The 13,941-nt window shown below is 37.3% G+C and overlaps 1 protein-coding gene across 1 annotated transcript in view; it reads right to left on the reverse strand.

Annotated features, from left to right (window-relative positions):
- Positions 1-208: 208 nt before the first annotated feature.
- Positions 209-13,941, reverse strand: part of DDX10 (DEAD-box helicase 10) — a 280,556-nt gene continuing 266,823 nt past the window's right edge. The window contains exon 18 of the mRNA XM_046017251.1: positions 209-905. Coding sequence (XP_045873207.1) covers positions 728-905 — 178 coding nt within the window. The 3' untranslated portion in view covers positions 209-727. The remainder of the gene's footprint in view (positions 906-13,941) is intronic.

Raw genomic sequence — 13,941 nt, forward strand, 5'->3', positions numbered from 1 at the left:
TGGGTGCTCACTAAGAGACTGTTTTGGATCACATTCTTCAGATTCAGGACCTCCATAGACTTCAAAAATGGCTATGAAAACTGCAGGTAAGTTAAATGGTATCTTTAGGAAGGCTAATCTAAGAATACGAAAAATTACTGTCAGGAATTGGCCAAGCATTTTTCTCTCAGGAACCTTCCCCCGAGAGTGTTCTCGTATTACTGGACACAATGAAAACATTAATATTTTATAGGAAATATGTTTATTATTGATCATTGCGATTCAAAAATACTCTTTTCTCAGGGCTGGTCCATCATACTCTGTCTCTTTAGAGATATTAAATACATCAAAACTGTGAGCAATTTTGTCTTACAGTACATAGAAATTTCTGTGTGGTAAGTAAGACAGGAATTTCTAATAATGAAAGAAGGTCTCCAGAAGTTGCCGGTAAATCAAAGGGAGCATCTCCAATGACAAGATGAAGGACTCCATGGGTAAAATCTAACAGAGCACATGCTGGAAAATGGGATCAAGAAATTTTATAATCCGTCTGCACTCTGCATTTGCTCAGAGATAGTGCAAAGCATGTCCTGTGAAAGGGGCTTAGAGATCTAATTGCTTCAGCCTGGAGGAAAGATCCTTTGGGCGTGGGACTCATGTCATCTATGTGTTCCATAGTCACTTGTTTTCCCAACTTCTTGTCTACATCATCGTGCCCAGAGGTTTCAAGGAGAAGAGCACGGAATATCTAGCTTTGACTTTTAAGCAGATGTAACACCAGCTCTTCATCCTCTGCTAAAGAGAGGCCTGTATCCAAAGGCTCTAAGGTCTCCCACTTGGCCTTCTTTCTGTTACGATTTGTGGGTCCCACGTCTTCCATTCCGCTGTTGTTCCTTTTTCTCATTCCCTGCTTCTTCTTGGTATCACTGGTGGGAACAAATCCAATGATTTACTTGATAAATAACTAAATCCATTATGAAATCAAACACTTCAAATAGGACAAAACAACCAAAAACAGATAGTTGGTAAAGTGATATTATTCAAGAGAGAAAGAAACTGTAACAACATAAGGATATCTGTGTCATAAGTACTTTCCCATTAATACATGGCGGGAAGAGGCCCTACTATGCATCAGGCACTGTGCGGGGAACTTTGTACACATGGTCTCATCCAATCCTCACAATTCTAGGGAGCTATGAGTATGATATCCACAGTTTGGGGACACCGATGCCCTGTACTCTGGCTCCTATCTGTGCTTGTCCTGCCACATCAACCACCTCTGTTCAAAGTTAGGTTATCCTTTAAGTAGCAGTCTGTAGGCTCACAGATGCCAGGATACCAGACACTAATACCTGTTGTATTAAGTTGTGACATAAAGAACATGAGTAAAATAGAATCTCAAATGTTGCATTATTTAAGACAACAAATAAACTTCCCCCATTTAAAATCTGTACCTAAGATACAGATTGTCTTATCTTGGAAAACAAACACTTGCAGTATTCTACTCTCACTACTTTTATTTAAAATAGTAATGGAAGTAATAGCTGTTGCATCAGACAAGAAAAAGAAATAAAAGGCATCCAGATTGGAAGGAAGAAGTAAAACTGTCACTATTTCTAGACATGATGTTATATATAGAAAACCCTAAAGACTCCACCAAAAGACTACTGGAAATAAATAAATTCAGTAAAGTTACAGAACACAAAATCAATGTACAGTAATCTATTGCATTACCATACCGGAGAAGCAGAAAGAGAAATTAAGAAAATAATCCCATTTATTACTATACAACCCCCACCCCTGACAAACCACATAACCTAGGAATCAATTTAACTGAAGAGTTAAGAGATCTGTATCTTGAAATCTGTAAGACATCAATGAAAGAAATTTGAAGACGACACAAATAAATGGAGAGATATACTATGCTCATTGACTCTTAAGAGTTAATATTAAAATGTTCTACTATCCAAAGCTATCTACAGATTTAATGAAATCCTTAACAATATTCCTATGGTGTTTTTCACAGAACTAGAACAAATGATCCTAAAATTTGTATAGAACCACAAAAGCCACCAAATGTCCAAAGCAATCTTGAAAAAGAACAAAGCTGGAGGTATCACAATTCCAAATTTCAAAATAAACTACAAAGCTATAGTACTTAAAACAGTATGGTACTGGCACAAAAACAGACACACAGATCAATGTAACAGGACAGAGAGCCCCCAAATAAACCCAGGCTTATATGGTTAATTAATCCACAACAAAGGATGCAGGAATATACAATGGGTAAAGACAGTCTCTTCAATCAATGGTGCTGAGAAAACTGGAGAGCTACATGCAAAAGAAGGAAAGTGGACTACTTTCTTACATCATAGACAAAAATAAATTCAAAATGGATTAAAGACCTAAATGTGAGACCTACACAATAAAACTCCTTAAAGAAAATATAGGCAGTGGTCTCTTGGACATTGGCCTTGGCAACATTTTTCTAAAAATGCCTCCTTAGGCAAGGGAAACAAAAGCAAAAATAAATTACTGAGACTACATCAAACAAATGCTTTTGCAGTGAAGGAAACCATCACCAGAACAACGCAACCTGCTGAATGAGAAAAGATATTTGCAAATGACATATCTGACAAGCAGTTAAAATCCAAAATATATAAAGAACTTCTACAATTCAACACCAAAAAAGCCAAACAATCCAATTTAAAAATGGGCATAGAACCTAAATAGACATCTTTCAAAACAACAACAACAACAGTATACAGATGGCCGACAGGCAATGAAAAGATGTTTGACATCATTAATTATGAGGGAAATGCAATTCAAAACTACAATGAAGTATCAAAATGGCCAATATCAAAAAGATGAGAAACAACAAGTGTTGGTGAGGATATGGAGAAAGGGGAACCCTCATGCACTATTGGTGGGAATGCAAACCAGTTCAGCTACTGTGGAAAACAGTATGGAGGTTCCTCAAAAATTTAAAATGGAAAAATCACATAACCCAGTAATTCCACTACTGGGCATTTACCCTAAGAAAATGAAAACACTAATTCAAAAAGATATATGTACCTCTATGTTCACTGCAGCATTATTCACTATAACCAAAATATGGAAGCCACTTAATTGACCCTTGATAGTTAAATAGATAAAGAAGATGTAGCATGCGTATTTATTATATATATAATGGAATATTACTCAGCCATTAAAAATGAGTTCTTGACATTTGTGAAAACATGGATGGATCTAGAGGGGATTATGCTGAATGAAATAAGTCAGACTGAGAAAGACAAATATCATATGATTTCACTTATATGTGGAATCTGAAAAATAAAACAAACAAAAAGCAGAAACAGAACCATAAACATAAAGAACTGATTGTCGCCAGAGGGAAGGTGGCAGGGATAGGTGAAATGGGTGAAGGCGGGAAGAGATACAGACTTCCAGTAATGGAATGAATAATTCATGGGGAGGAAAGCCACCACATAGGGAATATAATCAACAGAACTGTAACAGAGTTGTCCAGTGACAGATGGTGCCTACCTTGAGGTGAGTACAGTGTAAGGTACAGAGTTGTGGAATCACTATGTTGTCCAACTGAAACTAATGTAAGATTGTGTGTCAACTATACATCAGTTAAAAAACAAACAAACATAATTGCAGTATTCTGCGTATACTTGAGGCACAGACCATAAAAATAAAGCTAGATTCTAAAGGTAGAGGAAATCACCTAATACACTAAAAATAGAAGAAAGGGCAAAATATTTTCAAAGTGTTTTTGAGATACCATCATCATGTTCAAAGATGACCCAATTACCAGATGTGAGATTAAAGCAAAATAAAAAGCCCATCTAGCAGTGTTCGTAGTAGTGACCTTTCATTAAAGGCTTACTGTGCTACATGCTTTACACAGATTATATCATTTGTCTTCATGAAAATCCTTGGTATGGGGAGCATGAGCTTTGTTTTCTACAATGATTAAATGACTGCACCCAGATTATAAACAGCAGAATCAAACACAGATCTGAAGAACTCTAAATTCAGCTCCAAAGCCAAGCAACTAAAAGCAAAGAGTTGACTTGTTTCTGTCAATATTTGGAAGACAAGAAAGAAAAGAATTGGCTGTGGGAAGAGCACTGATTTGGTACTAACAGTCAAATCTTAGTCAATCAATTACCATTTCTTCTAAGCCTTAGTCTCTCTGCAAAGATGAAGATTATATAATTTACTTAGCAGAACTGCTGCATGATTTACATGAAATTACATAAAGGCAAGAACACAGTAATACTCAATACATGTTCATTTTCTTTCTGCCTATTAACTACTCCCTTTCAAATAAATTCTTACAGTGATGTTAATAAAAAAGCAAAAAACATCACAGAAAATACTGTATTCCAAGCGTATGATGTATTCAAAAAACAAAATAAAAACCAAACCACCAAACTGCTCAAGTTCCAATGGAATATATTACTTCTTAAGAAGCATGCCCAGATATGAGTGAATGTGCCTAATCAGCATATCCACTTATGACCAGTTTGAAGCAAAGCCATAAATAACTTTGCATCTCACCTCCCAGAAATGCCCAGTACTCTGACTCAGCAGCCATTCTCTCTCTCCACTGGAGGAAAGACAAACTGGACAGCACTATGAGGTTACTTTAAGCCATGAACAACTGCATTTTGAAAGGGTGCTCACAGAGGTGAACTCTAAAGAGTTCCTACACGATGGGAATTCAGTTAGCAAAGACAGTAATTTTTAGCGGAAACAGGCCTTAAAAACAAAGTACTCATTCTTAACCTACTGGGCTAGAGTGCCATGGCTGATTTGGTACAGGCCAATACTGATTTCCACCCTGCCTGTGCTTCAAATGCATCTCAGAGCAGCTCATCAGAAAGAGCCTAATTAGTGGGCTTTACTAATGCATCCTTTGTTAATGTGCTCTTGAACATCATATTCCCTGCAGGAAATAGCTGGTTTGGATAATAAAAGGAAGATGGGAAATTTATGTAACCCAAATATTTTCATAATTAGCAGCTTTGCTGCTTTGTGGACCAGTTCAATTCTAGAAAGGTATTTTATCCTACTTTCCATAGCACATGAGTAGTAATTTGTGTAACAAATTAATTATTAAACAATAATATAGATATTCTATAGGTAATTCACCCAAAAGGGGAAAAGATAATGAATCTAGGAAACATAAGGAAAGTAAGAAAGCAAAATGCGGTGACAATGTGGTCTCTTCAGAAAAGGTCTCCTCCAGGCACCTGGGTGGCTCAGTTGGTTAAGCCACTACCTTCGGCTAGGGTGATGATCCCAGAGTCCTGGGATCGAGTTCTGCATCAGGCTCCCAGCTACGCGGGGAGTCTGCTTCTCCCTCTGACCTTCTCCCTTATCATGCTCTCCCTTTCTCTTTCTTTCTCTCAAATGAATAAATAAGTAAAATCTTCAAAAAATAAAAGAAAACAAAGAATGAAAAGGCTTCCTCCAAATGGTGAGGTACTACAGAGCGAGGTCAGAGGTCAGGAACATGGCTGAAGAAGACAGCCCTGTTCGTGTCCCCTTCCAACAACAGGGACAAAAATGCTTTTGTGGGAGCTGTGGGATCCACCACTAGATGCCAGAGACCTGAGAGGAGTCTCACCCAACCATGCTTCGGTAACAGGCGTATAGTCTACAGTCCCAGCTGTGAACTGGCTCCAGCTCCTCTCAGCAGTGGGAGAACATCACCTTAAACAATTACACATGGATGACAGGACCCTCTGGAATTCCAGTTTTCCAGTAGAGAAATTTAGCACACCAATAGAGGAAAAAAAATATGAGTTTGAACACACTAGACAGGGTAAGAGGAATAGTTTGACTTCACTCATATCACCCCTCCCTCCAGCTGGCAAAACTGAGGGCCAAGAAATCTTAGCCATGATTTTTCCCATGGTGGAAAGTGAGAGCAAGTGAGTACCCAGCTTCCCCAGCTGTGTGGAATGTTGCCCCAAAAGGCCCATTTCTTTCTCACTCCATCCAGAGTACTAGATCATTACCTGCATGGCTGGGGGCAAGAGGCAGGAAGAGGCTGGGAGACTGGCAGACAGGACTCTCAGAATAAAAGAATGTGAATCCTGCTCACTGTGTCATTCCATTCCTGATTCCATCAAGAACCCTACCCATGAACCAACGGAGATGCCTTGTACACAGATCCCTCCAACTGGTCCATGGGCACCCTCCAGCATTTGTGTGCCTCACCCATACCTCCCTACACCTATGTATAGCTTCCTGTTCATGCTCCTGACAGTGATAGTGAGAGGGAACTTTGGCAGATAGCTACTGAGCATGACCCAAACCTGCAGGTCAGGGAACGGCCACTTCAGCATTTGTGCCATTCTTGGGAAAGCAAAAGGGAGGGTGTAAATATTTGGCCTGATGTTTAAAGATCAAGAGGAGACATACAAGCTTAAAAATTCTGGCACAAGAGAGACCAAGAAGTGTGGAGCAGGTGAATCCATAGAAGGTCTAAGAAAGCCTCAGAATCCCTAGCTGACCTAGGGATGACAGAGGGCATTTCTCTCTTAAAGGCAGTTAGTCAAGACTAAAGGAGGTGCCTGTGACCACTACTGTGAAGACAGCAACACAAAACTTCAAGGAATGTGACCAATCAAGGAAACATGATATCACCAAAAGGTCACAGTAATCCTCCAGTAACTGATCTCAAACACATGAAGATCTATAGTTTACTGGATAAAGAAATCAAAATAGCTGTTGAAAGGAAGTTCCATGAGATAGATAGATAGATAAATAGATAGTTGATATATCAACAAAACCAGGAAAATAATGTATTACAAAATGAGAAGTTTAACAAAGAGACAGAAACTATTAAAAAAAAAACAAAACCTGCAGCTCAAGAATACAATGAATAAAATAAAAACCTCAGAAGGGAGGACCAACATTGTAACAGATCAAGCAAAAGAAAGGATCTGTGAGTTAGAAGACAGAAACTTTGAAATTATCCAGTCAGAGGAGAACAAAGGGAAAAGAATGAAAGAGAGTGGAGAAAGCCTACATTAGCTACAACATACCTTTCAAGAGAAATGCTTTAAATTATTGGAATCTCAGAAGGAGACAAGAGGGGAGCAGAAAGCATAGCCAAGATCTTCCCAAATCTCTGGAGAGACCTGAATGTCCAAGTTTATGAAGCTCATAGCTTCCCAAATTCAATGGAAAGAAATCTCCTCTAAGACACATTACAATAAAAATGCCAAAATTCAAAGACAAAGGCAGAATCTTAAGAGCAGCAAGAGAAAAGAAGCTTGTAACTGATAAGGGAATTCCTATAAGGCTATCAGCAGATTTCTCAGCAGAAACTTTATAGGCTTGGAGAGGATGGGATGATATGAAAGAAAAAAATTCCAACCAAGATATTCTATCCAGCCAAGTTGTCCTTCAGAAATAAGTAAGAGAAAAAGACTATCCTGGACAAACAAAAGCTGAAGGAATCCAAGCTGATATGAAAGAGTGCAGAGTATATGAAAACCTAGGAAACTACCCAATACACTGCTAAAGGTAAGTATAGAGTTAAATTTAAAAAATGGTAGTACAGGGGTGCCTGGGTGGCTCAGTTCATTAAGTGTCTGCCTTTGGCTCAGGTCACAATCCCAGAGGCCTGGGATTGAGCCCCACATAGGGTTCCCTGTACAGTGGGGAGGGTGCTTCTTCCTCTCTCTTTTCTTCTGCTCATCCCTCTGCTTGTGATTGCTCTCTCTCTCAAGTAAAAAAATAAAATAAGGGGCGCCTGGGTGGCTCAGTGGTTTAAAGCCTCTGCCTTCGGCTCAGGTCATGATCTTAGGATCCTGGGATCGAGCCCTGCATCAGGCTCTCTGTTCGGCGGCGAGCCTGCTTCCTCCTCTCTCCCTCTCTGCCTGCCTCTCTGCCTACTTGTGATCTCTGTCTGTCAAACAAATAAATAAATAAATCTTAAAAAAAAATAAAATCTTTAAAACATTGTAAAATAAAAGAAATATGTGAGTACAAAAACAAAAGCTAGTTCTGTAATATGGTAGTGAGTTTACCACATAACTCAAGTATAAAGGTTAAAGGACAAGAGTATTAAAAATAACTACAGCTACAATACTGGTTAATGAATACACAGTATATAAAAAGAGGTAAATTGTGATACCAAAAATGTAAGAAGAGAGAAATAAAAGGATAGAGTTTTTGTATGCATTTGAAACAAGCTGTTATTAACATAAAACAGACTGTTGTATCTATAAGATGTTTTATGTAAGCTTCATGGCAACTGCAAAGTAAAAACCTACAGCAGACCCACAAAAGATAAGGATAAGGGAATCAGAGCATACCTCTGTAGGAAATCAACTCAAAAAGGAAGGCAGCAAGAGAGGAGAAAAAAACAAAACAAGGAACAAAACAGCCAGAAAAGAGTCAGTTCTTACTAAGTTCTTAGCTATCGATAATTATTATAAATAAAATGAATTAAATTTTCCAATCAAAGGGCATAGAATGGTTGGATGGATAAGACCCAACTATATATTGCCTGTAAGAAACTCACTTCATCTTTAAGGACATACAGTCTCACAAGTAAGGGCTGGAAAAAGATACTCCTTGCAAGTGGAAAGCAAAAGAGAGCAGGGGTAGCTGTTTACTTATATCAGAAAAAATAAGCCCAAACAAAACATAAGCCGTAACAAAAGATGAAAAAGATCATTATATGATGATAAAGAAGTCAACTGACTAAGAGGCTATAACAATCATAAATATATATAGACCCAACATTGGAGCACCACAATATATTTACCAAATACTAACAAATCTAAAGGGAGAAATAGACAATACAAGAATAGAGTATTTTAGTAACCAGCTTCCAACAGATGGCTAGATTATCCAGACACATAAAAATTAATAAGGAAATGTTAAAATTGAACTATATTTTAGACCAAATGAACCTAACAGACATATAGAAGACATTCCACCCAAAAGCAAAAGAATACATGCTCTTGTCAAGCACACATGGAAAAATCTGCAGGACAGATCATGATAGGTCACAAAATAACTCCCAGAAAATTTTAAGAAGACTACAATAATATTGATATTGTATCAAACTGGAAATCAATTATAAGAAGGAAATGGAAAAGTTCACAAATATGTAAAAATTAAATAACATAGTTCTGAACAATGACTGGGTCAAGGAAGAAATTAAAAAAAATTTTTTTAAATCTCTGAAAATGTAAACATAAAATAGCAAAACCTGTGAGATGCAGCAAAAGCATTTTTAGGGGAAGTTTATAGAGTTAAAAGTCTACATTAAGAAACAAGAAAGGTCTCAAATAAACAACCTAACTTTATACCTCAAGGAACTAAAAAAAGAACAAATGAGGGGTGCCTGGGTGGCTCAGTGGTTTAAGCCGCTGCCTTCGGCTCAGGTCATGATCTCAGGGTCCTGGGATCGAGTCCCGCATTGGGCTCTCTGCTCGGCAGGGAGCCTGCTTCCCTCTCACTCTCTCTGCCTGCCTCTCTGCCTACTTGTGATCTCTCTCTGTCAAATAAATAAATAAAATCTTAAAAAAAAAAAAAGAACAAATGAAATCCAAAGTTAGCAGAAAGCAATGAAATACAAAGATCAGAAAATAGTAAGAGATCAGAAAAACAAAAGAAAAAAAACAAGAACTAGTTTTTTCTAAAGATAAACAAAATTGACATTTAGCTAGACTAAGTCGAGAAAAAAAGAACTCAGACTCGAAGTCAGAAATGAGAAAGGAGACATAACAACTGCTACCACAAAAATATAAAAGATCATGAGACCACTATGGGTTAATTATATACCAACCATTTGAATAACTCAGGAGAAATGAATGAATTCCTAGAAATAGCAACCAAACAACACTGAATCATAAAAAAAACTGTAAGTCTGAACAGACCAATAATGAATAAGGAGACTGAATCAGTAATCAAAATCCTCCCAGCAAAGTCCAGAAGCAGAGGGTATCCCCAGTGAATTCTGCTAAACCCTTAAAAAAGAATTAATGCCATTCCTTCTCAAACTCTTCTAAAACACTGAGGAGGAGAGAATATTCCCAAACACATTTTACATGGAGTGCGCTAATCTAATGCCAAAGAGCCAGATAAAAATACTAACAAGAAAAGAAAACTACAGGTCAATATCCTGATGAATACAGATGGAAAAATTATCAACAAGGTATTAACAAGCCAAATTCAACAGCATACTAAAAGGATCACATATCACGATTAAGCTGGGATTTATCACTGGGCTGCTAAGATGGTTCAACATACCCAAATCAATAAACATGATATACCAAATTAAGAAAATGAAAAATAGGGTGCTTGGGTGGCTCAGTGGGTTAAAGCCTCTGCCTTCAGCTCAGGTCATGATCTCAGGGTCCTAGGATCGAGCCCCACATTGGGCTCTCTGCTCAGTAGGGAGCCTGCTTCCCCTTCTCTCTCTCTGCCTGCCTCTCTGCCTACTTGTGATCTCTGTCTGTCAAATAAATAAACCTTAAAAAACAAACAAAAAAAGAAAATGAAAAATAAAAAGCATATAATCATCTCAATAGATGCAGAAGAAGCACTTGACAAAATTCAACATCTTTCTTGATAAAAACTCTCAACAAATTAGGTAAAGAGGTAATGTACCTCAACTTAATAAAAACCGTGTATGACATGGGTGACATTATACTTAATAGTTAGAGACTGAAAGCTTTTTCTCTAACATCAGGAAAATTAAAGGATGCCCACTCTCATTATGCAAATTCAACATACTATAAGTACCAGCCAGCAAAAGCAAGCAGACAAGAAAAAGAAAAGGCATTCAAATCAGAAAGGAAGTAATTTTGTGATTCTTTACAGATATGACCTTATATGTAGAAAATCCTAAAGACTCTACCAAAAAAACCATTACAACCAATAAATAAAGTTGCAAGATATAAAAATCAACATATAAAAATCAGTAGCATTTCTTTATACTAGCAGCAAGTTATCCAAAAAACCCATTTTTAAAAAGCATCCCATGAAACCTGTAAGTAAGTATAATCACATAAGTGAATTATTGGTACACTGAAAACTATAAAATTTTGATGAAAGAAACTGAAGAAGACAAACAAATGGGAAGATATCCCATAATTCATAAATCAGAAGAATTAGTATTATTAAAAGGCCCATACTACCCCAAGCCATCTCCAGATTCAATGAAATCTCTATGAAAATTCCAATGGCATTTTTCATGAAATAGAAAAATTAATCCTAAATTCATTAGATTCCAACAAGCCAAGGCAATCCTAAGAAAGAACAAATCCAGAGGCATCGCACATCCTGACTTCAAACTATACTACAAAGCTACAGTAATCAAAAAACAGTGGTATAGTACTGACATAGAAACAGACACGCAGACCAACAGAGCAGAGCAAAGACCCAAGAAATAAACTTTTGCATTTATGGTCAACTAATATTTGACAAGGGAACAGAGACTACTCAATGAAGAAAGAATGGTCTCTTCCAATAAAAAAAAGATGTGAAAATTGGGTGACCACATTTAGAAGAATGACTGGATCCCTTCCACAAAGGTTAACACAAAATGGCTTAAAGACAGATGACTCCAAACCATAAAACTCCTAGAAGAAAACTTCTAGGAGAAAACATAGGGATAAAGCTCCATGATGCTGGTCTTGGCAACAGTTTTTCAGACACGACACCAAAAGCACAAGAAGCAAAAGCAAAAGTAAGACTACATTACACTAGAAAGCTTCTGCATAGTAAAAAAAAACTAAAGAAAAAAAATGAAAAGGCAACCTACAAAATGGAGAAAATATGACAAGCCATATACATGATAAAAGGTTAATATCCAAAATATATAGGAACTTACATAACTCTATAGCAACAACAACAACAATGAAATAAAAACAGAAAAACCCACAAATAATCTGTTTAAAAATTAGGCAGAGGAAGTGGATGGACATTTGTCCAAACAAGACATACACGTGACCAATAGGTACAAGAAAAGGTGCTCAATTACCACTAATTACCAGGGAAATGACAATCAAAGGCACAATGAGATATGACCTCATACCTGGCAGAATGGGTGTCATCAAAAAGACGAGATAACAAGTGTTAGTGAGGGGGTGGAAAGGGAATATTTGTGCACTGTTAGCAGGAATGCAATCAGTATAATCTCCATGGAAACCAGCATGGAGATTCCTAAAAATATTAAGAATAGAACCACCAAATGATCCACCAATCCCCATTCTGGGTATATATCCAAAGAAAAGGAAAACAACATCTTGAAGACTTATCTGCATTCTCATGTTCAATGCAGTATTATTCACAACAATCAGGAAATGGACACAACCTAAGTGTTTAGTTCAGATGGATGGACAGATGATGTAGTGTATTATATATACACAATGAAATATTACTCAACCATGAGAAAATTGGCAACCAAATGGATGGACCTTGAGGGCATCACGTTAAGTGACATAAGGCAGACATAGAAAGATGAAATCTGTAATGATACCACTTATATATGGAATCTAAAAAAGGCAAACTCAGGAATCAAAGACTAGAACAGTAGTTACCAGGGGTTGGGGGTAGGGGAAATGGGCAGATGTTGGCCAAAGAGTACAAAGTTCCAGTTTCAGATCTAACGTACACTATGGTGACTGTATTAGATACTTGAAAGTTTTAAAATAATAAATGGTTAATGTTCTCATCACATACACACACACACAAACCCAATTATGTAACGCTATATAGGTGTAAGCTAATAGTACTAGAGTGAAAATCATTTTGCAATATGTAAGTGTATCAAATAACATGGTATACACCTTACACTCAATGTTATGTATCAACTGTATCCAATCAAGGTGGGGGGAAATGTATGACACCAGAAACCTCTAGCGTACTTACATCCTGAGAATCAGGCAGAGGTTTCTGACCCTACATATAGCTAATGTTTGACAGCGGGTTCTTGGATCTAATTAAGAGCCAGGACTTCTTTAGGATTGGTTAACAGTCTAATGTATGTAACAGTGAGTTCTAGTTTCTTGGTTCTTCAATTGTTTTCTGCAGCTGCTGAAAGGGGCTCTTGTGCCTCTCAATCAAGGGTTCTATTAGCTGTCCCACAGTAGCACAGCATTGGTACACTTTACCAATTAGATGGTGGAACATTCTAGAAATAGGTCTGCCGGGAGAAAATCACAATACAGGTGGGAAACAGCAGTAACACCTGTGAGTTTTCTTCATGAAGTAAGTCCTCTCCACTGAACTGAAGGATGTAAGGAGGCTCATGGTATGAACTGAGAACTTGATGGTGGCCTACAAAACAGGGCCAAGTGCCCAGGCCTGAGCTCTGCATTTTTTTATTTCAGGATTTCTATGGGACATCAAGTGTCAAACTATCTCCACATTCTTCAAATCTATGAAGTCAGTGTCAAAAGGGCTATGTTGCTGCTCAATGTTGTTAAAGTAGAAAATACTGGTGTGGCTTAAAAAGGAAAAGCGTGGCTCGGGACACTGAACGCACACTGCTGCTATAAAAACAAAACCACCAAAGCTAAAGAATTCAGAACTACTTATCGCTTAATAATCCAACTAATAGATTTAATGAGCAATGTCTGGTGTGTCATTTAAAGAATTAATCCTACAACAAAACACAAAGAAAAATATCACGTCGTAATATGTAATCCGAACCGACAATAACAGGGAAATGTTACTTCAATGGCTTTGAAACGTTCATGAAAATGATATGCAAAAGCTTGTCTCAATACCCAAAGTAAATGAGTGAAACAATTTATTCATCGCTAAGAACAACAAAGGATTTAACACTGAAATGTGAATTCCATTTTAACATCTTAATACATTACTAATTGACTTTTAAATGGAATAGACCTTCCTTACTTTCTAAATTTTCTGAACCCAAAACCCAAAACTCTGCCAGAAAGTGAACAG

The sequence above is a fragment of the Meles meles genome, chromosome 8 (genome assembly GCF_922984935.1).
Source record: "Meles meles chromosome 8, mMelMel3.1 paternal haplotype, whole genome shotgun sequence".
Lineage (NCBI taxonomy): Eukaryota > Metazoa > Chordata > Mammalia > Carnivora > Mustelidae > Meles > Meles meles.